Consider the following 27572-nt stretch of genomic DNA (forward strand, 5'->3'; position numbering starts at 1 on the left):
TGACACGTCTGGACCGGTGTGTGTGCCAGTGCCAGAGAGGGCTTGGATATATTTAGACAGCTTTATGACCTGTGTTTTACGCACATCTAACAAGGTATGCACATCACACCTGCAAGCTGTCAGACCAAGCAGGCTTTATTTGACTTGTAACATTACTCAACTTGATACATTTTCTATTCTATCAGACACATTTTGCCTCAGATTACAAGCAAAGGTGGCTCTGTAGCAGGACTGTGTAAACTCTCCCATTAATAGTTTTATGCAATATTGGCCTCAACTATCCATAAAGTTTGTTTGTGTGGTACATGTAGTTGTATGGAAATTGTTTTGGATAGTGCACTAAAGAGTCTTTAATGTTAATACAACCATATGACATGCAATGAGGAATTTCATGAATGAGAGAAGATCTTACAATTGATAAGGCCTATTTTGTCTCTGGCATACCAATATGCCATTTGGTGTTATGTGTGTTCATCCAAAGTGCCTTTAGGATAACATGACTGCATCACCTGCATCACCTGCAACTGTGGCAATGATAGTGCAATTCTCACCCATACCCATACTGCAAGCAAATACATTACACATGTACTCCAGAATATACTATGATTCAAAATATACAAAAAATGGCCAAACATTTTGCTGTATGTGCAGATGACATTCATTCAAAATATATTTTGGAAATACATTTTCTTATACTTTTTACATGCACTTATTCAGGGCCTTCCTCCAAGCACGGAACTCATGGCCAGCATGTTGTGCATATCTACAAGAACCTTTACCAAACTTTAATTAATTTTGATTTGCAGCATCCAAAACAAATTATATACCGATACATTTCTATGCGATGTTCATACAGTAAAAATGGAAAGTGCAAACGAAGTGTGGGAAAATTATTTCATATCCTCATGACTCGGCCAAGATGTTAGCGGTAGTTCCGCTGTCCCACCACTAGATGGCCTCACACACTAACCGCGGCGCCGCCTCCTCACCTGAGCGCTCCCAGCCTCCAGGTGGGAGCTTCAGGGCGGCAGCAGCGCAACTTCTCTCACTTTCGGTGAACCACTGGAGCGTCTACAAGCAAACAGACTGGGAGCGGGGAGTCCTTTTAATTAACATCTTACAAACGGATACCGGCGGGTAGGCTATAAACTAATCCAGTCTCCGGTCGCTTCCTGAACTGAAGTGCTTTTCGCGGAAATGGTTTACCTGAAGTTTCACTCGGGACGGTGAACTGCAAAGTTTGGAGTTGGAGAGGAAGGACGCAGCGGCGGGGAGACGCTTCAAATGGAGAGCGGATGAGGGTGAATTTACCCATCTGGATCATAAAAGTTTAGTTAAGGTATGATCAGCAGTTGTTTGGTTTGTTTTGCCATTGTCTGAAGTTTGGAGGAAAAAAAAGTTAGTTTTGGCTCATGAAGGACTTTCGTAATTTTCTCCTGATCAATTTAACATCAATGTGTTAAATTGTTAAAATCATAGAGTACAACTAACCGAGTGATGTAAAATCTGTACTTTTCTAGCCCAAATCTACAGAGGGTGAAGGGATTCAGCTGAGGCAGTTGCATAATGTTGTCTAATCACTACAGTTGTTTTGACAGGAAAACACATATAATGATAACAAAATAAAATCAATGCCACAATACAATTTCAGTAATGTAAAGCATAATCAAATAAAGTAAATAGATGGCAAGAGATCCAGGTTGGGTATTGGCATGCATGGAAAAATAGGTGTGGGAGATTTGCTTTGCTTGGCCTTGAGGGATCCTAAGCAAAGGTAATTTAAAACCCATGTTCCTCTCAACTATGGAGCTTGTGACAATGAAGACTATTGTGTTTTTTTTTCATCAGTGACCCAGCAAATGACTTTGTGACAGTATAGCACTGTGACACTTGGTTCGATCTGTTCCAGTCAATGACAGTCTGTGTGCAGTTCATCGACCCTGTGCCCTTATGTAGACCCACCGCTTGTTGATTAACCTGGCAGGAGATAACCTCACCATCTCAGGACCTCCTGGGGTCTTCCCCCACTGTTTGTCTGCCACCTTACATGGACTTTGGACCGGAATCCAGTTCCAAATCCATACTTTGTTACAGCACTTCCAGTGATCTGATGGACTTCCTCATGCATGCTTTGCTTGCATGCAGTCAGACTCGCCTGTTCTGTTGTTTCTGGGGCTTGGTGAGCTTTTGCAATATCCGATGACCGTTGTTTTTAGCTCGACGGCCTCATGCTGACCTCTTGTACCCTCTGGTTGTCGAGGTGGAGACAGAGGCATTTGTTTAGGAAGGGTGTGTCTCATACTGGTGCTCCTTCTTCCTTCTTTGCCATGCCAGGGCTTGTACCCATGGCGATTACAGGTGTGTTATGTAAGCACCAGAGGCACAGCAGAGCCTGGTAGATATCCTGGCATTAGGGAGGAAGATAAAGGCAGGTAGACGGATAGATAGAGACGGGGCGGTGACACAGCAGCCGCGAGAGATGAGGGATGGAGCGGGATAACCATGTGACTGGGAAGAGAGAGGAAAGCGTAGTCTGGACTCGAGGCAGAAGAAGCCAGATGGTGATATGGTGCACCTAGTTTGCCATTCAGGGCAGCCCAGGTAGGCTGAAGTCTCCCCTTTTTGAGACGTCACCCTGTCCGCTGTGGGCTGCAGAACGTGTCCCCGCTGTGTTGACTGGTGACTGAAGAGAGAGGAAAGCTGTTGGTCAAGAAAGGGCAACAGGAGGAACAAGTGGTGACGCAGAGAGACAAAGAAGCGCTGTGCTATAATGGGTGAAGACACATGATTATGTGTGAAGGGGACGGGACCTGGGTTGGCAGTGAGTGACGTTATGCGAGTCATGCAGACCCGCAGTGAGAAGAGACTCCTGGCTGATTAGTAGAACACAGAGAGCTGTTAATCAAGGCGATTAGCTGATCAGTAACTCATCACTGGGTCGTTATCAGCACCATTGAAAAGTTTAATCAATACGTTTATGGGGCGGTGGAACATTCATGCTCGTTTCTGATTGTCGTGATTTTCTACTAGTTTCTGTTATAGTTCCACCTATAGCTGAGAGGTTTTACTTTTTTTGTCTTTATAAGCCCGCACAGAAAAAGATTTGTCTAACCTGAAGGCCCTGAAGTCCTATCCTACATTTTTCTTTGACCCCAGTCCCTTGTCTACTTAGGCAACTGTCAGAGTGAATGAGCTTTGGAGTGAAATTGTTATTTCAGTCGAGCCGTGGAGGTTTTGTTTTGACTGGGGTAGAAGAGAGACTTTGAGAAGCCAGGATGTATTTTTAAACCCCACTGTCCAGCTGTGTTTGTCTCCACTGTTGGTCGCTCTCCTCTGCCCCCAGGCTGCCCCGTCAGGGCCGGGGGCTTTAGCTCCACAGAGACCGCGGTCCAGGCTTAGACCCCTGGCAACCCTGGGAAGCACAGCAAACAATACTGGAATCCCAATAGTCTTTATAAAGCTTCTTCCACTGTCTCTGCTGGCTGCCATCCCAGAATGCATTGCAAGAGAGGATCCAAGGTTTCTCTGCTCTTCTATCCTCTGTTTTAAGAAAGAAAGGAAAAAAAATATCAGGAATCAAGACTAGTGGGATTCAACCAAAAACACTGTAGCCTCTTAAAGCAAAAAACACATTTCATATTTAATGTACTTCAGAATATGTGTGTGTCAAAATATGCAAAAAATATGCAAAAAAGTGCAAAATTTATTTGTACATGTAGACGACATTCATTTGAAATATATGGACACATATTTGGATACTGGAAATGCACTTCTGATGCATTCTTGACAACATACATCAGCATATCCAAACTATATTTTGGCCACTCTAAATATATTTCATCTACATGTACAAATACCTTGTTTTGGCAAATGTTTGTATATTTCAAAACATATCTCTAACATAATGTAATATATGAGAAATATGTATTTTATTTTTTTCATATGGGAGCTGACATATTAGTCACTCCTCGCCGAAAAGCACACACAATGAACAATAACCTCGGCCAGTGCATAATGCCACATATTATAATGTTATCTGAAAATGACTCTCATGCGGCAGCCATTATCCTTTTTCTTTTATGGCTCGGTGTCCTAGGCCACTGTATTAGGCTGCGGCGGTGAGGGGGGGGGGGAGCTGGAGGAGGAGGAGGAGGGAGTGAAAGGGAGAACAAGAGGAGGGCATGGGGGAGGAGGAGGAGGGGGGGAATGAAGGAGATTTGGAGAGAAGAGTTCCTCAGTAATTATCAATCTCTCAGGAATGCAGCCTCTGCTCTTACCAGACAAGCTGCTGCATGGCTACAGTGGCCTAGCAGCACGCTAACTCGCACTGCCCCGTCCATAGGTCTCTGCATGGTACCAGTGCGCGCGCACACACTCACACACACACACACGCACACACACATATACATACAGCCTGTATAGCCCTGTTGAGTTCAGTTACATAGCATTTTGGTTTATTTATGTCATTATTGTCTTACAGTGTTGTGGTGTTTATGCGGTGTTTATTTTTATCACTGTCATTACCTACGTAGTCTTTTTCTGAAACTGTATCCTTCCAGCAGCAAACAAAGGGACCACATAATGTCAGTGAAGGATTGTCTTTCAGCCCAAGTGCTTTGCCACTGTGTATTTATGCTGACATCTTGGTACCAAACCAACTTCTAGGAAACTTCTGGGCACCCCCGGTTCTCTCTTAAAGGACCTTTCCGTGGGCCGTTTGGTGTTATTATTGATATTTCTGGTAATCTTCTCTGTTAATATATAAATAAGTCTGCTGTGAATGGGGAGACCAAGAGCTTCCTTGAGTGAAGTGCTTTGCTACTAAGTGTAATGGTTTTAAAATGACCCTCCCTTCCCTTAAGAACTGAACTCTTTTATTGATGTTTGACGCCCACAGAGCTCTTCTCAAAACTATTTCTGGCTTCACAGTAAAAGTTCTGTTACTATTTGAAGATATCACTGTCCAGAATCTAAACCATGAAGTCAAGCACATTCCATAGACTGTCACTGGTTTCAGTTGGAAACCTCCTCAAGACGTGGAATTGAGTCATTCCAGTTTTTCCCTCGGTGGCCTCACCTTAAGTCACACAGTAGATATCTTGTATACTGAATGTGTGTGTGGATGAATGTGTAGTGTTCTAGCCCAGACAAGGTTGCCTAAGTATGCTCTTGATCAGCAGTACTCTCCTTTGTTTGACAATGCTCAGAGACGACAGGCAACGCCCTGACTGATGCCTACAGGTGCCGTACAGTAACACCAGCTTTCACACCGCTAAACACTTGCCGTTTACTTGGTTACACAGTTGCACGCTCATTCCAAGTGGAGTTTAAAAACTGTAATTGTCAAAACCGACTGTTACTGTGGAGCTTATTCCAGTGATATCTAGGAAGACATATTGGCGAACATCTGTTAACCTTTGACTTCAAAATGCATCGTTTTTTTCCCCACAAAGGAAAATATTAACCATATTAATCACTTTTTCCAGTATTAGGAGTCGTTTCCCCCTTGCAGAGACTAACTTCTACACTTCAGCCTAACTTTAACCTTGCTTACTGACAGTTGAGTCTTGCCATGTTAAACCCAGCAGCCCTGAAGTAGAAGTGAATGGCCTCCTGGTTAAACTAAGCCAGTCCTAGTTCAAACAAAGGTGGCAGCCTGTATCACGGCCACTCCCTCTTGGCTTGGCCTTATCCCCATGGGGCAGTGCACCAGCGGAGTCTGCTCCGTCAGCTTCCCTCTCTGACTCACTGTTCCTGGAGCCCGAACTTCCCCCCTACCTGCAAAATTCACATTGTTCATATTTGTCAGAGTAGATAAGGGGGCGATTGCGCTTTTGTGAGGTTCCCATGAGTTTTGTCATTGAAAGAGGGCTACTACATGCGTTGGTGGAATTTTTAGGAGTTAGGATCAGACCTAGGTCAAGTAGTACTTTGATATACTTTTTAGGATGTTTTGTAACCTACTTCTTTACCATATGGGTGGGGTTTGCCACGTAGGACAATACAATGTGTGTCAGAAAGCTTAGAGAATGACAGGAAACCGTTTCAAAGTCAATTTAGTACGGCTCTTAGCAGTTTATCCGATACAATCTGAATTTGTCCTGATGGTGTAAACCCCACCTATCTGGTATTCCAAGCAGGTTAAAACAAACACTGACAATTATTTGCAGCTTCTCTTTGACCCAGGTCTGGTGAGGGAGTGTGTGCTAAAGCCACTAGACCCAAAGTCAGTTGTTGAATATAACAGGAACTGGCTTTTCCTGGATTTGGGGTTGGATTTGGGTCCTAGCTTAGTAAGTACAGTAACCTGTGTTACTATGCTTTGCTCGAGGCAAGACAGGTGTCTGTGCTTTGCGTTGCTTCAACTCTGTTGACCTTACTGCGTAAAAGCGGAGAGAAGACCCAGATTTCCTCAGGAATTTATGTCCTCCAGCTCCATGACATAAAGCTATCCAAAGTACTCAGTCTAAAAACGTCAGTGTCAGCTATATTGGGTCCCACAGTATATTTCACGACGCTGTGTACACTACTGTCAATGTCAGATGATCAGTCGCTGTTGTTGTGCTGCATTTATTGACACTATGTTGAGGTTTGCTGTAGAGAACGGTGCCTCCTGTTCAATGTCAAAGCCTCACATCTTTTGTGAGGGATAAGTAAACAGCGTGTTGGAACACATGCCTGTTCCAGCAGGATTGGGGCTGGGCTGGAAAACCACAGTGGGGTGAGTGAGTACTTGTGTGTGTGTGTGTTTGTGTGTGTGTGTGTGTGAGAGAGAGAGCAGCACTACTTCTATGTGTGTGAATTGGCTCAGCCATGTGGCTTGATCATGCTATAGAAAGCTTGATGTACTTTTTGATAATATGATACCTCTTGATGTACAGTAGTGGAGGCTGGGCTGGGATATTTTCTTTATGTTTGATATGGTTTGTCCTAGAAAGCCTCACAAGAGATCAGATTTTTAATTCCTCTTCTGTGCGTGCATTGTTTGTGTATCAACAGGCACAAATTGAGAGGTGTGGTTAAGGGTAAAGTAATTACTGTGCCAATGAAGCAACTCTGTAATTTAGACGTCGGCAAGGCTACTTTAACTTTGTTTGGAAAGAGTTTACGTGTGTCCAAGGCTGATTTTATGTGTGTTAGGGAGAGGATTGCTATAGTAACATTTTACTCAAATAAGCCTAAGAGCTCTGATGGTTACTTTAGGACAAATTCTATGAGACACCATCAAACAGAGTAAATGAAGATGATCAAAGTACTGATATTTTTAGAGCGGTGAGAACTTTGAAGGGCACTCTATTGCGTGCGTCACCTCCTTAAATTCGTATCAACAGTTTGCAAAACCGAAAATTGCTGGTTGTTATCTGTAACCATGACAATGATGGCGTGAGTCAACTGCTTGTGACCGGACTACACAGCAGTCAAGTGGGTGGTCCTCCACTGCGTCCCAGGGTTCTTAGCATTACTGCTGTCCCTCTGTGATGGAAATAAGACGGCGAGTTAGCTCACTCCCAGCCGCCCTTGGGCTATAAATGAATGAGCCAGCCCCCTCTTCCCAAGGGAGGCGTCTGCATATTGTCGGCTGTAGCCAATACAGATGCACGGGTCTTAGTCATGCCCAAATGACTGTAATTTGCAGCAGGAGAAACACAGGGCTTAGGGCCGGGAGATGAGAGGGTCTGGTACTTTTCCCTGGAGAAGACGGATGCTCATGCTTGTGATCGGCCTTTCACTACAACTCACACATGCGTCTCCTCCATACAAGCCGTGTCACTTGAGCTGTTGCTGTTAACAAGTTCGACCGGGCCTACGTTCAGATCCTAACAAGCCGTTTCAAAAATTCCCACAGATGATCTTTGGGAACGCACTCAAGAGCTTTCAGCATTGCCCCAAGACATTCATACTAGACTGCACACCCTGAAATTAGTTTGGATGCAAACCTCCCTTCCTTGAGAGGCCAGAATCAAATTCAACTCTAGTCTCTTTTGACATGTGTACACAGTGATGGCCACTGCCTGGTTTGGGAATGATATTCCCCATGTCCTCTTTAACAGCCTGCAGACTCCAGCGGCGAGATCCTGACATAGTCTAGAGAAGATTTGACTGATAAAAAGTTAATTTACGACTAGTGTGTGTGGGGCGTCTGGCTCTGGGAAGTGCACATCTGCCGCAAAATGCTCCATGCGATACGTCCAAACCTCTAACCTCTCATCGCAATTCCCTCTCAACGTTATGTAGAGCTTTGATGATGAGATGTTGTTTGGAAAAGTCTCATTTGGGATCTCCAAGTCTTGGGGAACATGGCATAGGTTTGTGTGGTTTAGCTTGCATGTGTTGGCGGGGTACGCAGGAAACTGTTCCTAGAGACAGTGTTTTGGGAAGCTGTTTGTTTGGTTGCATGCCTCATACACTGCAAGGACTGAAATTTGTCTGTAGTGCTTTTCATACATATCAGTGCCGCAGGGATCCTCCATTGTGGCTGCCAAAAACTTTGTGTTAACTGTCTCATCATCCTGTCACCAAATGACGATCATGCTCCATGTCCAAATGTTCGAAGGGATTCATAGTTGCTTTCCTTCTCTGTCTCCTCCCCCGTCTACCTTCCCAAACTCTTTCTCATCTGCTTTATTTACAAGCTTTGACTCCTGTCATCTCAAGGGCCTGTTCCTACTTTAACCTTACGATTTGGAGATAAGTGTCTAATAAAGCGCTCAGCTGGAAGGAGCCCGGTGTAAGCTACAGATCCCCAGGAGCTAGGTTGGGAAACCTGCCTCACAGTAGAGGAGTTTGGAGAGAGGGATGGCGATGAGCTCATTATGATGAGAACGAAAGAGCATGAAAAGGCAATGAAAGATAAGGAGCAGACACAAAGGGGAAAAAGTACAAATGAATGGAGACCATATGGCAAAAATGCACATGGGTGAATGTTTATTTTCCTGTTCTTTTGCCGTTCCTAGTGTTCTAGGTTGTAGTTCTGATGTGCCTGGTAGAGGTGTGTGTGTGAAAGTGTATGAGCCTACGGGTGGGGCTTTGTGAATTATGACTCCATGTTATGGAATGAAGGGAGCGGTGCCAGTTCTTTGCAGAACAGTGAAGTTTGGTTTAGAGGCAGGAGGGGGTCTGTGCAGGCTGGGCGTGTGGGCTGAGCTGTGCCCACACACACACACACACACACACACACACACACACACACACACTGAATGGCGGCACTTAAAATGAATGTCGGCTGTAGTATTTATTTCAACTGCAACTTTATTCAGCAATGTTTAAGTGTCTGTGCAATGATTACTCTGCCCTGCCATTACTTGTGGTGCTTGGATGATGACTAAATTTGATTTCTATTTCTACCCCCAACTCTCCACCCCCCACACTCTCTCTCTCTCTCGCTCTCTCTCTCTCTCACTTCCAGGGCATAGCGCCAGTGTGAGGTGGTATGTCAAGTCGTGACTCGCTGGGGACGGGGGACCTGATCCCCCAGGATGTGGTTGAGGTTTTTGCCCAGGAAAGGCTCACCAAAAGGGGCCGGAAGAAGCGCAGCAACTCCCTGGGCCGGGCTTTGGGCTGGCTGAAAGGCAAGAAGAGGAAGGATGTCAATGCCAATGGACAGAGCCTGGGCCTGGGTCCTGGGCTTGACTTGGCCTTGGACGGGCACCCTGCTGGGCATCAGGGTGGAAACAAGGGAGCCCAGAAGGCTGGAAAGCAGGCGGGCAGGCAGGCAGGCAAGCAGGCGGGCAAGCAGGCCCACCAACAGGGCAACAGCCATGGTAAGAGCCCACGGGAAATTTGAGCGGAAACCTTCTATACCTTATGATTGATTGCCTTTGAAGATGGTCCATTTTCTTTTCCCCAGTATTATATAAGGGTGTTTACATCTTTTCCATTGTTCTGAGGTTCAGTTGACCGTGCCCTTACATATGTTACGTGATATCAGTTGTCAAACAATGACTCGGAAAGTAGACTAAATCTTGCTAAATTATCATAGTTTAGCAATTGGCTCTTTGTAAGTATGTAAAAATGTATTGTTAAGGTTCTAGAAAGAAGAGTTTAGTAACCCTGAGAACCAGTTGAATATCCTGCTCCTTGGCTCCCAGGCATGTGTGTTTGTTCACTGGAGGGATGTTTGAACAGACTGTGACTCACTACCTGCCCTCTGACCTTCAGCAGCCTTTGTTTGCTGCGAAGAAATCTCCGTCTGTCCTGTTCTGTGATACTAGCACTTACCTCGTCTTCAGGTTACATGTAGGTTGAGGTGCTGCGCTGTTATGGCCATATACGTGAAGGGGATGGTGTATTTTAATAAGCACCCGCACACTTGCACACGCTCACACATGCAAAACTTTATTAAAACCCGTAGTGTATATTTGAACACATAGAAACAAATCCACACACTCACATGAACATTGCAGCAGCAGTTTGACTTTTCACAGTGTTGTGCTAGGCAGATCTTGTTGGAGCTTGCTCATGTGCATTTATGTCGGCATGCTGAACAATATCGGTTGTGTCTGTGCGCTCTGTGCAACGAGTTGTGTGAACGAGTTTTTAAGTTCAGTGTACTGTGAATTGTAAATATTATCTTCAGTTTCCTACCCTCAAACCAAATGTCTGAAAAATCACACCCTTTTCTCAGTGATGCAATCAGGCCTCTGGAAATGCAAACACATCAGACAAACAGTTTTTTTTTATCAGAGCTAATTGTCCTAGCATGTCCCGTTGAGTTGGCTCATGCAAGAACACAAAAGTGCAACCAGCACTGTTTGGTAAGGGCTGTTTTATGTGTGTTTGTCTGGCAGTGCTTGTGCAGTCTTGGCTGATTGCTTTACAGACAGAAGAGGCCACACCTCTTTCTGTTGCTGCCTGTTCTCCAAGTGGAAGCCCAGAGCTGGTAGTTCAACTGGAAGGGTGCTGGGGGATTTCCACCGGGTCCAACACATGAGAAGATGAATATGTATAAACACGCCTTGAGTCACATCTTTGCGGTACTGGTACATGATGAATGCATATACAAATCCCGCACATCACATCAGCATTGGCTAGCGCATGTGTACGCAGACAGCGTTACACAATCATCACGCTACCTCTACAGGCACGCATGCACACAAAGCCACTTATGGTTGGTTACGACAGAAGTGTGAAGTTACGTTTTGTAATAGAAAGTAAACTGTGAAGAGAGATAAGGTGTTTCTCCCTGCCAAGGTCAGCATAGAGGCTGCCTCCCACATTGGACACAAGCTTTGCTTTCTTCTCCTTGGTTTCTCCACTCACCAACTTGAAAAGAACTAGTGCAAAGTATAAATTTCAGTTTGTTTTTTGGTTTAAGCCGGAACAAACCTTCAAACATTCGTGAATGGTGAATCCAAAATGACTATCTATTGAATGTTATATATGAATTGTTAGTGTTTCATAGGCCTTAAGGTGATAGATATCACCATAAAGGAGGAAGTGACAACTATTAAGTATGATTTATATGTCAGGTGTTAACATATGCTGCTATTGAGCCCTTAGCAATGAAAATGTCATATGGCATGCAGACTGGTGGTTGGTGCTGGCAAGAACTTCACAAAACTCCTCGGCAGATGCTTCCTCAGATTAGAAAGTGACTAACTGTTTACCAAGCTGCGTTCAGAGGCCATTTATTATTGGCAGAGCACAGCGCAATGTAACACACTGTGGAAGCACACAAACCTCCCCTGAAAATTGAATACCTCCAGCTGAGCCCCTGATGATGATTTGTATTGATGCCAGAAGGGCCTCTTGCCCACCGCATGCCTGGTATGGGCAGAGCGGTTGGCCCTGTGCCAGTTAATTAAAGGCCATGCCAGGACCGTTACAGTAAGGAGGAACAAGGGGTTCTGTTTTTCCTGACCCCACCGCTCACACTGTTCCTCCTCGCAATGAGATTAGACTGGCACCCATAGAAGCTCAAATGGGGTGTGTGTGTGTGTGTGTGTGTGCGCGAGTGCTTGTGTGCATGTGTCCGTGTGATGGGAACGCGCTAGTCTTCAGTCAGATAATAAACAATACAAAGTAGCTTGCTGTTGATGCATTCAGAGAATTTAATCTCCTAATGTGTTTAGTTTTCCATTTCATTTAAGGATGACAATGCAGGTTAATTGTGCTTCCCATTCAGGGTGAGTGTGTGAACCCCCTGTGTAGGTTTACTTTGCCCTTTGCTCTTGCGTGAAATCTTGTAAACAAGGGCCATGGAGTTTGACCAGAGCGAAGGGAGCTGCACAGTAGCTAGTCTGTGGAGATAAACTCTGGCCTCCTGGACCTTTCAGTGTGGTAAACCCACTGGCCCAGTAACTCTGCATCGACACATGGACAGCGTTTCATCCTAGGCCAATGAGAAGAGGTCATGAGTCTTTGCAACCTCAATTCTGTTTGTTTATGTACACCTCTTAGTCTGTGTCTGTGTATGTGTGTGTACACTCTTCACTTCACCGTGTCTGTGTGTCTTTGCGTACCTGTCTCAACAGTGATTTATGCCCCTGCGGTGTTCTTGGTTTACTTGATCCTGTGTAAAACTAGATGGCAGGCTTCTCTAAGGCAACTCCGGCCTCTCATATCCTGTTTTAGCTTCTCATGGGCTTGAACAGGAATTCCCTCGGATTGGTGAAATGGCACAAGAGCACAAGTAGAGGAGAAGGAGCAGTAGCGAGATGGAGGGAAGAGTGATTAAGTCATACAGTCCAACATGGTACCTGCAGAAGGTCACCTGGTCTTTCCATACACTCCTCTGAGATTCCTCACATTCCTGAACTCCTGAAAGATATTTCTCTGAGGAAGCTAGAGATAGGGGGCCCTTTGTGAGTGTGTGTGTGTGTGTGTGTGCTTGGTGTTAAGGTGTGCTGGCATGCATGCCATGGTCCGATCATATGAGTCATTTTATTTGATCTCCTTGTGCAAAAGCGTTTAGAGATTGTGAAGAATTGATTCCTAAAGATTTGGCAATGTCTTTTGTGAATATTTTGTAAGAGACACTACTTGACTCTGAAGGAGCAGGACTGCAAAATTATACTTAAACTAGATACAAAATAAGTATACTATATATACTTATCAGGTGGTCTACTGGTGTGAAACCCTCTCACTTAAAGGTGCTACATTTGAACATCGATAATACATTACAACATTAATTTTGATACACTGTACACTAGCAGAGAAGACTGGCCTCTATACTGCATGTTATATTGTGTGCCACCAGGTCAGATTTCACAGGAAATCTGCCAAATTGCTTTACAGCACAAAGGGAGATTGCTTTATGGCACAAAATATGGCTTCCAGTGAAAATACAGCTAAGCTTTCCGAGTTTTTTACAATGGCAGATGGTGGCATGAGTGAAAGGCCAATAGAAAAATCACTTCCAACAGGTTTAAGTGAAAGGGAAAACAAATGCAAGTGTAGCACTGCCATGGAGGTAAGGGGAAAGTAGCAATGTCCTTTTTGCAACAGGAAGCTTCAAGGTTTATGGGAAATGTGGTCTTATTTTTGACAAACACAAGCACTAACGAGACCACTGGCGTGAGATAGAGGCTAACAGTCTCGACCATAGTCTTTTTTGCTTACAGTAATTATATCAAGGTATCACAGTTAATTTGACAATGATATATTGATGTTAAAAAATGCTACATGTTGCACCTTTTATAACATTGTTTCACAATGTCTGTGTGGGACACAGGGTGGCTAAGCTCAGTTATGCTGGGATGATCACACAATAACAGGAGGGCAGGCAAACAGGTTTGAGAAACTGACTGATAAAGTTTCACTTTCCTGCAATCAACCTCAGCATTGTCCTCTTTTATAGGAACTGCCTCAGGTGAACTTGACTTCCTTCTGAAAGATGTTTTAATTTGACCTGGAATGGCACTCACCATGTTGATTTAGATATATGACTGGCATGGACAGTTACTGCTATCATATGCTTTTGATATCCAGCGCAGGACTTAAGTGAGGACATCAGATAGACTTAACAGTTATCAAATTAGCAAGCAACCAGGAATAACAACTACTACTGCTTGAATTTAGTGGGACAGTTAGCTAGCTTACTAGCTAGTTAGCTACTGCCTAGGCTAGATTCTGGTAGCTATATAGTGAGTTAAATATATTACCTTAAAATGTGAACCTATCCCTCTGAGATACATTTGTTTCTAATGTTTAAGTAGGGTATCTGTGAAATGATAAATGTTTGTCTGGTTCCCGACCTTTCTTCTTGGTACACAGTAGGCTGTAGCTACTTGCTCTTGCAGGTGGTTTCCTTCACTGAGATGTAAATTCAAAATGGCCGCTGGATGAATAAGGTTAGAGGAGTTAACTGCACAATAAACAACAATTCACAGATGCTTCTTTAAAATCACTGGGCTTCATGAGCACTTAATAAGACTTTATTTCCATGAGTGAAACAACAGTCGCCACACCTTAATATTAGAGGAGATCGTATTCAGGTCACTCAAAAGGTGGAAGAGCTAAACTAAGTGCCAGTATGCCCTCTAGTCCTCCTTGTATTATATGCTAGGGTTACATTTCATCAAGGTTTCGTCTTGGTGTAACCAAGCCAAGCACGATGGCCATCAGCTACAGTTATTATTTATGAAATCATAGATCGTTTTATTGTCAAGATAATGCAGATAGGTTACAACGGCTTTGCACACACCGCACAGGTTATTGTCACGGAAAGAAAGTGGTTGCAAACACACTGTGGCAAGTCTACAAAGAGACTGATAAATGTGTGCTTGGAAAATTTTGTGAGTCATTAAACTCTGGCAGTTGAGTGAGGCTGTTTTGGATTAATGGAGATTACTGTATACTATAGAAATGCATGGTACAACCACTGAAGAACTTTGTGGATTGACTCCACTAGTGTGACAAATTTTGGTAATGTCAGAGTCGAGGTGGTCTAGTGCCAGTCGTTGACATGTAGTTTTGAACATCCCAGAACGCACTGTTCTTTCCGGGTGTATTCAAGGACTGGGGTTGTGATAAGCCCTGCACTCTGCTTGTATGTAATAGATGGACCTGCCCAGTTTACACCAACACAACCTGGTGTTTTAGTGCCCAGTGGCGGTAGGTTGGTGATCTACCGTTTCTGAAAAAGTAGAATTTATGAAAAAAGAAGTTGGCCGCAACTTTTATTTCAGTTTGGTTTCAGTTTGGTTTCTGTTGTGACAGAACAGACACGGCACATGGAATGCCTTTGGTGTTTTTATGCGGTGTCTTACGTAACTAAAAGGAACTGCGATGAAACAACGATCTTAGTATTAGAACTAACTTGTTTAGCATTTCACCTTGGGTGCACAGTGTCTTTCGTCACTTTTATTCTGCTAATGAGAATCTAGAACTATTTCATTGAGTCTATAATATTGTCTAATATGAGCCTGTAGCAAAGCAGCACTACAGGCGCTAGCAGGCCTGAATATTTTACATTCTCCTGCACAGTTTTTAATGAGATTTGATTCATTGCTTGTGGCTAAGCCTATCAAGGGAGGCCTACAGTAGTTACTAAGGAGCTGGCAGTGACTTTCAGAGCAGAGAGTTCGCTCACTCCTGACCTTTTAGGTGTGTTTGATCAGTGAAGTGGCAGGTGAATGCTGTGGGGAGGTATAGGACTTAAATTGGTGTAATGACCTTAATTGTGATATGAAGAGTGACCTGCTGCTAATATTGCAATTGAGTACAAGAATAATAAGGAATGTGTGTCGGTGTGTTTGCATGTGCATGCACGCACCCCTTCGTGTGTGTTTGGGTGTGTTTTTGAAGGTATCTGATAATGTGTGTATATGTATGCTGGTTTGCTGGGGTATAGATTGTGTTGTCCAACGGTGAAATTGAGTGTAACCCCGCGGGCCAGACATCTGCAGGTATATCTGTTACCCGGGCTGTTATCATCGTCACACCACACTTCTTCCTTTCTTTCAGCTCTGATGGAGGGAAGTTTATATTTAATTCATTGAAAACCAAGAGTTGTGAAGAATTCAACACGCAAGCTTTGACCCGGACCCATTAGCACATGTGTGTTCGCAGGCAGACGAGCGTCCGTATGTACTCGCACTCACACTGACACACCGAGCCTCCAGGCCTTTCCCACTGTCATCGTATTGTGTTCATTTGGGTTTGTGCTGCTTGGAGAGGCTTAAGCACCTGGCAGACGGCACCCTGAGAGCCGGAGTGAATGTCTCTGCATGGCTGTCTGCCTGGCGGTGCAAAACAAGAGAGAGGGGCAAGTTAGGGCAGGGACAGCGTGGGGTGTGTGGGGGTATGTGCATCTGTGTAATCCCCATCAAAAGTCCCTCTAGTCACAACATGAAAGCTACAGTTTGTCTGTGTTGATGTGTATGTGTGTGGACCTCGATCTGAAGCCACTACCTGTATACCTGTCAGTGTATCTTCTGACTGTTCTGAGTAAGTTTAGAGTAAGATTCTGGCTTACACACACACACTCTTACTCTGACATGCCCTTCATCATCTGCCAGCTGGATCAAAAAACGGATACTTTGGCTCTGATACCTCCATAATAAATTCATGGCTTGGTTACTGTACCTAAATCAATTCACCAAACAATGCAGTTAATGTAGCTTGAGGAGAAATAAATATTACATGCTTTTGTCAAAACGCTTTGCCATGGTTGCATTTGATAAACTCTTTTGACTGCCATCTGTTCTACTGGTTGTGATTTGTTTACAGCAGTTGATGAGGCAACCTAACGCCTGAACTCCTCTGACCATCGCTCTGTTTACTGAGACAGAATCCATATTTTACCAAAACAAACTTGCCAACAGATGTTTGCTTACTTAAAATGTTCTACTTCAAATCCGCTATTATTTACATGTCATAAAATGTAATCATAATTCCCCTTTAATCTGACTTTTTACACATCGTTTTTCCTCACTGGAGGCTGAAGTTGACCATGTCCGTGACTTTAAGCTGGACACCCAGTATCACATCCATTAGATTTGGTATGTTTATCCAAATCCCTGATGTAAACATCAGTTTGGGGTTCATACACAATCACTACCCGCCTGTTAATACCCTCATAGTCCACCAGTGACAGATGGTGTATCTAATATCTCAGAGATTAATATGGACATAATTACAATGTGATCACATAGCCAGTGATAATATGGGACCCTCATTAACAAACATGCAGTCACCCTCCCCCCAACTCTAGGCCTCTCTAATCAAGTGTGTGACTGTATGTCTGCTGTGCTGTGATGGTAACAAGATCAATGTTGTCCTATTCTTATTATTTTACCCATACACATCAACTTTCTGTTTCTGTTTTGTACATATCTCTAAAGCACTTCAGCAATAGATTCTATTGAAATAGTATTCATATGATAATCTGAGTGTCACTTTCTGCTCAATACTAGGTACTGTAAATGGCAACTGGCAACACATGTGATTCATTTCTTTTCAGACTGCTTTTGTCTGAGTCATTCGGCAACATCATGACTATGGGAATGTTTTCCATTTGTTCAGATGTCATACATTCCATGTCATGTCTGCTCAGTACACCAGGAAGTGAAAAAACCCCTTTGCCCCAGTTAAGCTGGAGGTGTCCTAACCAGAAGAAGGGAAAAGAGAAATGACTTCTCCTTAAGGTGAAGAAGGAGAAGTCTCAGCGATAGAAATATGAATTAGAAGCAAGCAGAAAAGAGGCTTTTCAATGTTTCTGGAGTTTAGAAAATTAATCTTAGGGTTCTTGAGAATCTGTGGGAAATTTAACATTTTCTGTTATACTCTTAAATCTTACATTGCAGTAAGAATTCTTATGTCCTGCTGGTAGAAACAATAGGGAACATTTTTCACATGTGCAACCATGTGCAGTGGAGCTGCAGGGTTCTTTTTAAACATGTTTCTAATCTTGTTTGAGGAATGAATCAATCATTTCAATTCACTTACTCCCCCTTGTGGCAAAAGAATAAAGAAGACTCTTAGAAAAGTCAGAGGAAGTTAATTTGCTGAGTTACTACATTTCCAGACTGACTTTAATTAAGCAAAGAAAACACTAAGATGCAACACGGCAGTATGTGGTGGTGTGTCATCATCAGTGCTATTAATGCAGATAAAGCAGTGGCTCAAGTAAGAGGGAGCCGCCCTGATTCCCTTTTACTTCCTTTTACTCATACCTCAAATCCCTGACAACAGCTTTCTCTTTCTTTGAGTGTTTACGTGTATGATCACAGCGTGATCCGTGTACTGACTAACCAATCCGGGGGGAGCCTGCATGCAGATGGGGAGCAACAGTGGGATGCTGGGTATCTTGGTAAAGGGGAGGGGACCGGGGGGGGGGGGGGGGGGGGGCGGTGAGAGAGGGACGGCAGGAATTAGGCTGCTGAGGATTAGTGTCTGAGCTCTGATTGTCTATTGGTGGTTGAATCCTTCTCCACTGCACATGGACCTGTCCTGACAAAAACAACTTCATCAAAAACAAGCAAACAAGCAAGATTATGATGCTGTCTTGATCTTCCCAGGATCTTATTGAATCGACGGACTGAGACTTACTCCTGTTGATCTGTCAGTGTTTTGTTTTTCATCGTCTTTTTCTTTTACGCAACTTTTGGAATACATGACATGATATAAGAGAAGCCATGGTGGTGCTTCTGAGTAATAGCCTCAGTAATAATTTCTACTGCTTTCCAACAATCTTCAAGAGGAAAGGTGAGTGAAAATACATGTCAGACCAGTACAATAAGCTTGATTGATTTATGACACAAACCATTGGTTCCTGCCCTGATTGTAGAGATTTATTTTGCCATTCAGGTATGACTACTTTCAAGTGACCAGGATGGGCTGGGTGAACTGGCTTATCTAAAATAGGCAATAAAGTAATTTGTGTGCTCATTCATTGTAGCTATAAATCGTAAAAGCCATTGTCATTTGCTAATGTTAGTCTGGCAATGCATAATAATTGATTGCTTGTCATAGATAAGTGACAGTAGCCTACACATGCTCTGAATTTCACAGGGATTTAGAATTTTGTGTATTTATAGATATGGGTTATTGGAATTTCTATCTTTAACAAGATGTGCTGCAGTCAGTCACATAATGCCTATTTCCAGGTTGAAAACGCCACCACTAATGTTGTTACAGAAGAGACAGCGGTAACTATAGCAGCGATCACCCTGAGCACATGGCTGTCAAGGCTAATTCCAGCATGGTCTTATACTGACAGCGAGTACAGTAGGTGGCTAAATGCAGGGCAGCTGTCACCATTACATAAAAGTGTCTTAGCAGGTTATTAGCCCACTGATCCCAGGTTGTGCCCTGTAAGTGTGAGGGCACCACATGCATTACAGGGTCGCATAACATGCCAGGTGGTCAGCAGGCCACCCACAATATGCCAGTTAACCACGAACAAAAAGCTACTGTAACATTATCTTCATTAATGTAGCTGTAGATAGATAGATTATTTATTATCCTCTTCTTTATTGTCCTCTTCGTCCACAGCATTTACACACACAAACAACTTAACAACATCCAGCATTTACATTTATATCTAGGTTAAGTTTCTTACTTGAAATCCTTCATAACAGAGTCTTGAGTTAAAAATGAGCAACAGCTGAAAAGTCAAAATAACTTTACTCTATTTTGAGTTTTTCTTTCATTTTCCACTTTCAAAAGACCCCATAGTATTAAACCAGTAAGAGAACTTAATATTGTATGACAGTCAGTCAAGTATCATCCGAAGAGATTATTCCAGTTTTCTTTTTTGTAGTGCTTGAAGCTCACATTTGACTGAATACAAGTTGCTTCTCATGGCAAATTGCCAGTTCCTTGGATAGTTGCCTATTTTTTTCTGGCATGCTATTTCAGACATTTGATAATTAATTAAACGAAGATGGAGAAGATGATGTATTATGTGCGCAACATGATGTGACAGCGATTTAATTCATGTCCTTTTTACTGTCTAATATAATGACAGTTTGGCTAGACTAAACACAGTAATAACAGAGCATATGTTGTTGGTGGTGGCTTTTTGATGTGATAATCCCCTCTTAAAAGTCATTGTCAAAGTCATTGGAGTTTAATCCTCTGTGAGTGGAACTGGAATTCAACCTTTCCAACTTATCCATGTGATTTTTTTTTTCATATATTCTTTTTTTCCTGATGGCTCTCTTGCAAATTCACTTGCATTCAAATGCACTTGCACTCTCATCTATTAACTCTTACATGCATTTGTACTGTTCATATGCTTAAACATCTCTGGCAGATACCCGAATGCTCCTGTCCCGTCCATATGGCTACCTTGTCGACTGTTACAGTAACATAAAGCTTTGAGTTGATCCTGGCTGATCCCCTCTCCCCTCTTTCTCCCTCTAGCTGTCCCAAAGCAAGAGGATGGGGAGAAGGCCCTGGTGCCCCCGTTGTTCCAGGAGAATGTGTTCATTGAGGCCAGCAGGCCCAAGTACCTGGAGGACCTGCACACTGAGGCCCAGGAGGGATTGAAACTGATGCAGCAGGAAGGTACTAAACCTCTCCTTCCATTATACACAGTACACTCTTATACTTCAGTACTAGATTAGGGGTGTTCCATGCCAACATGTCTGTTACTGTCCATGTATTGCTTAACAAGGTGTGTACATGAGGATATAAACACTACTAAGAATTTTTAAATGACTATATATTAACAAAAAGTGTTAAATGTTACTTTCCAGAAACCAATAATGGGGTGGACTACAAAGATGACGAAAGCAGCATTGTAAGTGATGCATCACATCCAACGTTGCTGTGTTTTCTGGACACAAATATACAGTTCTTGTTATAAACTATTATCCTCTAAAAGATTAATAGATCATTTTTTATGGTTCTGCCAGTCGATGATGACGGTCCAACCAGAGGAGGATGGCGGAGGGTTTATGTCGGACAGCACCATCGCTTCCTCTACTGTCTCTACACAGTCAACCGTCTCCACAAGGTCTTCCCGCTCTGGACTCACCAGACAAGGTAACTCAATTTAACCACAACCCTAAATTTGATGCTTTATTTGTATCCACTATTGTTGAGTTCCTCATACAATGTATGGCGATGTACATATATAAAATGACAGATGTAACATTTGATGGGTGTGGATTGGAATTCAGCTTAATTTCAATGTTTTAAGAATTTATGTATTACCAAAAGTGATGTGCTTAGCTAATATCCTCATTTCTCCCATGCATCCGTCTACCCAGGATCAACATTTAGACCCTTGAACTCTGGGAAGAAGCCAGAGAAGGCCAAGACCAGGCGGAGAAACAGGAAGACTGTTACGGGGATCCCACATCATGTCCAGAGAGAACTGGGTATGAAGCTATCCCTTAACATGCATTACTTATAAAATACATCTCTCTTTGAATTACATGAACTACATACTGGAATAACTTGGTATTGAAGAGGCTTAAGTCTAGTCCTTTAATTATTGATATAGATCTGTCCTAATTTGTCCTCCTGTCTTCCATTAGGGCTGGACAGAATAGGCTGGACAATGAATCCGATGGTAGATGAGGAACAGCTCCCTAACGGTGAGACCGTTGACATCCCCACCATTGTCGGGCCACACCAGGCGGCAGAGCCCCAAGAGGGATCCAGCGTCAGCCCTCAGGACATGGAGGTCCTTCAGCCCCTCAGCGAAGGCCAAGTCCAGCAGTTCAATGCCACTCAAGCTGGCCACAAGGATGACCTGGCCCTGCTGCAGCGCTTGGGCCCTGACCTATCAGCCCTGCAGAGGCCCCGGTCCTTGGCTGTTCCCTGGATGACCACTGCCAACAGCCTCGAGCAGCAGCCGCCCAGCCCTGTCATGTCCATGTCCCCCCAGGCCACCTACCTGTCAAAAATCATTCCCAATGCCGTGATGCCACCCTCCATTGAGGTGGTGGAAATCAGCCGTGGACGGAGCCGCAGCAGCCTCCGCACTGTCAGCAAGAGCAGCCTGCTGCTGGCCAGCCCAGCCTCCTCCCGTGCTTCCTCCAGAGCCTCTTCCTCCAGAGGCTCCACCCTCTCCTCTGCCTCCCGCCACAGACCCCCCCATCTGTCCGACAGCTCTTGTTGGAGCCACTCTGACTCCTCAGAGACCCTGGTGTCTGACTCCTCCACCATCTCCAGCAGCAGCACCCCCAGACAGGGAAGGTCACAGGACGGAGATGTGGAGGGTTCTGCTAAGGAGGACAAAATCAGTGTGTACTCCTCCGTCAGCAAGGCCTCCAAGTCCACCTCCAATGGCAAGCCCAGGACCAAAGGAGATGAGGTCAATAAAGAGGCGGCCTTTGCACGCAGCCTCTCTGTCATGAAGTCCAAGAGAGCTCCTCCTCCTCCAAGCCGCTCCTATTCCCTCCACAATAAGATGAAAAGGCGGTCACGTGACTTGGCAGAGGCCAGGATGATTACAGGGAAATCTTCTCCCCAGAGCATGTCAGCCTCAGGTGAGGAAAATGATGGAATGGAAAACAAACCTGGACAGATTAAGGAGGCTAGATCCTCTCCTATGTCCTCCAGGACCATAGACAGCCCTGGCTACACTGCAGACACCAGCTCTCTGGATGACTCTACAGGTTCTGTGGCAGTCAGCCCAATCAAATCCCATCTGCAGGCACCAGAGAAAGAGAACTCTGTAAAGGCAGAGGAACCAGTTGCCAAAGACACTTCACCTGAGAAGCAGCAACCACCTCAGGAGAAGGAGCTAAAGAAAATAGTCTCCCCTTCCAGTGGCTACTCCAGCCAAGATGGAACACCAACCCAGCCCTCTAAACAACCCCATAGCTCCTCCCCGAGGCACAAGAGAGGCATCCTGGCCAAGCTTCAGAGCTTATTTCCTGGGTCTAGTTCTGCTCCTACAGTTTTAGCTCCATCCCCTCTCACGCAGCCAGAGACCCCTGAGAACACAAAGTCCACTGAGCCTGCCCAGCCTCAGCCTAACCCTCCAGTCGACACGGTCATTGCCAGCCCCTCAGTCAGGGCCCTGAGAGAGCTCTTCAACATCCCACCCCCACCTAAGGTCCATGCACCTCCACCCCCTCCCCCGGAGGTATGGGCCCACAACAAACGCACCTTTGAGTTGCTGCTGGGACCCCCAGCTCCCAATGACACATATGCTGTTGTGAGGAAGAATCCAAAAGATAGGAGACAGCAGAGGCAATCTCCTTCCATATCTAGAGAGGGCTCTGTGAAGAACTTGTCAGGAGAAAGAAAACAGAAGAATCAGACTTTCCCAGTGGAGTCGACTAACGGATCCCTCTATGTGGTGGAGACAAGGAAAGTTCAAGAAAGTGAGTGTTTGAATCCAGAGGTTCACAAAGAAAACAATGAAAGACTGGCTCATGTGGAGCAGCATGTGGATGTGAAAGGAAATGGCAAAGTGACAGAAAAAGATGAGAAGGTCAGAGTAAGTGAGTTATTAAATGGGATGTTAGTGAAAGCCGTAGAGAAACGTGGAGAGAGGCTAGCAGCAATGCAACAAGAAGAGGCCAAGATGGCAACACACACTCACACTTCAGTTACGGAGGTAAAGACTAAAATGGATACATTATCTGCCGTTTCATTAGTACGTGTCTCCCCAGCTCCCTCTCCTCCTCCGGCACACCATCCACCCCAGCCCCCCACGAAACAGACCACACATTTAGGCACCCCAAACGCTGCTTCTGCTGCAGCACCACAACCTTCTGTATCCCCCACAAGTGAGTCATCCTGGCCCCCACCGCCTCCGCCAATGGAACAAGCCTCTGGGACTCTCAACAGGCCTGATGAAATGGATTTTCCCCTTCCGCCACCCCCAGTATTAAGTGAGGAAGGGTTAGTTATACCGGTTGAGGTGCCACCAAAGCAGTCCATTCCTAAGTCAAACAGTGAGCAGCTTGACTCTACTCGTACAACCACGTCTGTTACATCAGTGGTGAATACAGAATGTTTTAGGGTGGCCACAGAGGCTGCGGCACTGAAGCCCAGTGAGGAGAAACCTACTACCTGTTTTGCATCAGTGGAGGTAGTCAGTGCTCCACAAAAAACACCACCTGCACCCCAATTAGTTGCATCTGTATCCCAAGGAATCCCCCCTCCACCCATGAGTATCCCCCCACCACCACCCTATGCAGCTCCTCCTGCACCGGTTAAAGAGGTCTCCCCTCCGCCAGTTAAAGAGGTCTCCCCTCTGCCGCCCAAAGAGATCTCCCCTCCGTTGGTGAAAGAGGTCTCCCTTGCGCCGGTTAAAGAGGTCTCCCCTCCACCAGTGAAAGAGGTCTCCCCTCTGCCGCCCAAAGAGATCTCCCCTCCGCTGGTGAAAGAGGTCTCCCCTGCGCCGGTTAAAGAGGTCTCCCCTCCGCCAGTGAAAGAGGTCTCCCCTGCGCCGGCTAAAGAGATCTCCCCTCCGCCAGTGAAAGAGGTATCCCCTCCGTCAGTGAAAGAGGTCTCCCCTCCGCTGGTTAAAGAGATCTCCCCTCCACCAGTGAAAGAGGTCTCCCCTCCGCCGGTTAAAGAGGTCTCCCCTCCGCCAGTGAAAGAGGTCTCCCCTCCGCCGGTTAAAGAGGTCTCCCCTCCACTGCCTAAAGAGGTCTCCCCTCCGCCAGTGAAAGAGGTCTCCCCTCCGCTGGTTAAAGAGGTCTCCCCTCCACCAGTGAAAGAGGTCTCCCCTTCACCACCCAAAGAGGTCTCCCCTCCACTGCCTAAAGATGTCTCCCCTCTATCTGCTAAAGAGGTTGCTCCTCCACCTTCTCAAGAGGCTACTACTTCACCACTTAGCATACTCTCTCCACCCCAAGAACCTACCCCTCCACCACCACAACAGTCAGAACCCCTTCCATCAGTCCAAGAAGTTAATCTGCCACCCAAGAGCATTCCGCCTCTATCTGAAACTATCCCTCCTTCACTTAAGAGTACTCTTTCTCCACCAGAGAGTATTCCACCACCTCCTCCCTCAGAGCTTCACCCTTCACAGGTTGTACTTGCAGACACTGATGGTAGTCATCCAGCTGCTCAGGAGCTCCCTCCGCCACCCTCTGAAATCCCCATTCCTCCACCTCTTGAAACCTCACCTGCACCACAAGTGGCTCAAGAACATGCTCCTTCTCCACCTGTAAACATTCCTTTACCTCCACCTCTACCTGTCCAGGCTCCTGTCAACATTAAGCACCAGCCTAGTCCAGTGAGCACAGAGACGGAAAGCCAAGTGCAGACCTCTTCCCCTGCCCTACAAAAGGAACCCACTCCCGTGGTCACCCCCTCCCTTCTGCAGATGGTCAAACTGAGGTCAGTCAATAGCAGTCCTGAACCTACCAAACCTCAGGACCAAACCCAGCCTGAGGTCACTATGAGGACCCAGCAGCCCAGTAATCCGGTTACAAGTCCATCTGCCAGTGGTGAGGCTCCTCAGAAGCCCATCAGAAGGTCTCTGATTATGACCTCTCCCACATGCACATCTCCACCTGCCGTAGTCACTTCACAACCAGCCGTTCCCAAGTCCCAGGCCACTATGGTTCTACCCACCTCTTCATCCACAGTCTCCCCTACAAAGAAGTCTCCTCCTGCCACAATCACTTCTCCCTCCATGAACCTACAGGAGGCCATCCGCCTGAGGACAGCAGCTAGAACGAAAGATGCCCCTCCCTCTCGTCTCAGCCTGCACTCCCCATTATCACCACTAGGTGGAGACTTACACAAGTCTCCCTCCAGCACTGCCAGCTTTATCTTTTCTAAGAGCACCAAGAAGGTGGTGATTGAGACGACACCCTTGCCAGACGGCAAGGCAAACTTCCAGAAGAACGTGGTAGCAGAGCTTTCTTCTGTAACAAAGTCAGTAAATGAAGCAGAGTCACTGAAGAAGGGAGTCAAGGTGCCACCACCTGTAGCAAAGAAACCCAAAGCGAAGGCCAAAGAGATGGAGAGCAGTGGAGAGACAGAGCAAATGCAGACTGCGGGACAGGAAGCACAGCCAGAGAGCATCAAGGGTAAGAGGCCATCCACTGTAGTTAATACACATCACACTTAGACCTATAATGACTCACTTTTTTGTTTACCCTGGGGAAACAAGAGTATGGAAAATCCATTAAGTTCTTATCTTAATGTATTACCCTTCTCCTCTCCCACCTTCTAAATTTAATTCTGCCCCCTTCCCTAACCCCAGATACTCCAGAAGAACCAAATGGGACTGCAGGTAGTGCTGAAGGAGGACAGACATCGTCGACATGATTGGAGACTGAAGAAGACCTGGGAATAATTGACCTAGGAAGGACTAAATCATAAGACTGAATTGCAAGCTGACGTGTGTGTGTGAGAGAGAGAGAGAAGAAACCGGAGTTGGGTGGAAGAGTTGCATATTTCAGAAATGGCATTTTGAAGAGTTTTGGGTTTTAAAGAAAGATCCTTTGAATTTGATGTTAATGGTGTGGGTCTTAAATTTCTCAAGTATTGTATTATATTAAGAGTAAATATACGTATTTCCTTTGCCAGAGGGTCTTCTGAGCTTTACCTTCATAGTGTTTGCTGGTTCATGGAGGTCCACTGTAAGAGATGGGGATATACCGCCCTCTAGTGTCTAATAATGATTGTACCACTATTTTCCTACTGAACAGAGAGGAGTTTGGCTGAATGCTTCTAGTTAGTAGGCTACTTCTGACAAAGGGAGTCTTGGGCACTCATCTGTAAATATAACTAAATGTTGTATATTTAATATATCCAATCATTATGGATGTGTGCTATGGAATTCTGTTCTGTGTTTTTCCAAAGTTGGTACTACACCCATTTATATTTGTTAAAAAAAATATGATTTACCATAAGTTATTTTTCCTTTCATGTTCAGTTCCGTTCTGAGAGAATTTGTTCCATTCTGATAAGTGTCTCTTTACAAAGACATGATACCTTCTTTACAATGTTGTGTAAAGCCCTCATGATGTCATCCAAACTTTATTTTCTCAAAAATCCCACACCTGTGTCATGTCAAAATCTTTCTGGAATGTTAGAAACCCGACACATAGTTTAATATTTCTGTTTATGATTCAAAGCTATTGATGTGTTTGGCCCTTAATTTAAATCAATATCACACAAACTCTGAGGAGACGTGTAATTTAATGTTAAGCATCATGATTTTGGAGCACATTTTCAATTGCTTTTAGTTACTTATAACAGAGAGCTATGTTTTACATCACAATTAAGATTGGGAGATTCTTCTATGTTTTGAAACTATAAAATATTTCAAACTGATTTCAGTGATTGTAATCTTATAAATGATTATGTATAGTGATCAGAATAAACATTTATGAACAGATAAAATTGTCACAATGACTGTTGAGCGGAGTATTGAGAGGAGGATTCCTTTTTTCTTCTCAAGATGACTGTCCAACTCTCCCTTATGGAACCTGAGTGTTAGTCATGAAAGAAATCCAATGTTGCCTGTATTTCTTTCCTGACATTTGCATACATTTCCATACTGCAGCCTTCTACCCTGAGCCTTATTTAAATTTTATATAATTCCTGCACTCTGAGTCTACACAGAACAGTCAGCAGAACCTTCATATTTCCATCAAAGTCAGTAAAAAAAAAGGAAAGTATTGTTCAGGCCTGATGCACACATTTATGTAGTTGCTGCAGTTGCATTTCAGGTTTTGAGATTTGTAGTTGTA

General features: G+C 44.6%; 1 protein-coding gene across 2 annotated transcripts; it reads left to right on the top strand.

Moving 5' to 3' along the window:
* The first annotated feature begins 1063 nt into the window (after nucleotides 1-1063).
* Nucleotides 1064-27353, top strand: LOC139912094 (uncharacterized). 2 transcript variants are annotated; one of them, XM_071899809.2, is made up of 9 exons: nucleotides 1064-1339; nucleotides 9407-9761; nucleotides 20311-20454; nucleotides 20646-20689; nucleotides 20805-20934; nucleotides 21162-21272; nucleotides 21432-24460; nucleotides 24509-25901; nucleotides 26078-27353. In XM_071899809.2, the coding sequence occupies exons 2-9, from the start codon at nucleotides 9431-9433 to the stop codon at nucleotides 26140-26142; spliced, it is 5247 nt and encodes a 1748-aa protein (XP_071755910.1). In that variant the 5' UTR covers nucleotides 1064-1339; nucleotides 9407-9430; the 3' UTR covers nucleotides 26143-27353. The 2 variants fall into 2 exon arrangements, with proteins under 2 accessions (XP_071755910.1, XP_071755902.1); XM_071899801.2 differs by having other exon boundaries at nucleotides 21432-25901.
* Nucleotides 27354-27572: the final 219 nt, after the last annotated feature.

This window comes from Centroberyx gerrardi, chromosome 17 (genome assembly GCF_048128805.1).
Source record: "Centroberyx gerrardi isolate f3 chromosome 17, fCenGer3.hap1.cur.20231027, whole genome shotgun sequence".
NCBI classification, from domain to species: Eukaryota; Metazoa; Chordata; class Actinopteri; order Beryciformes; family Berycidae; genus Centroberyx; species Centroberyx gerrardi.

Excerpts from the sequence above, each read along its gene's own strand:
- LOC139912094 (XM_071899801.2), top strand. The coding sequence starts at position 9,431 with ATGTCAAGTCGTGACTCGCTGGGGACGGGGGACCTGATCCCCCAGGAT. Across the intron at positions 20,690-20,804 it reads AAGATGACGAAAGCAGCATT|TCGATGATGACGGTCCAACC; the intron begins GTAAGTGATGCA and ends TGGTTCTGCCAG. Across the intron at positions 20,935-21,161 it reads CTCTGGACTCACCAGACAAG|GATCAACATTTAGACCCTTG; the intron begins GTAACTCAATTT and ends CCGTCTACCCAG.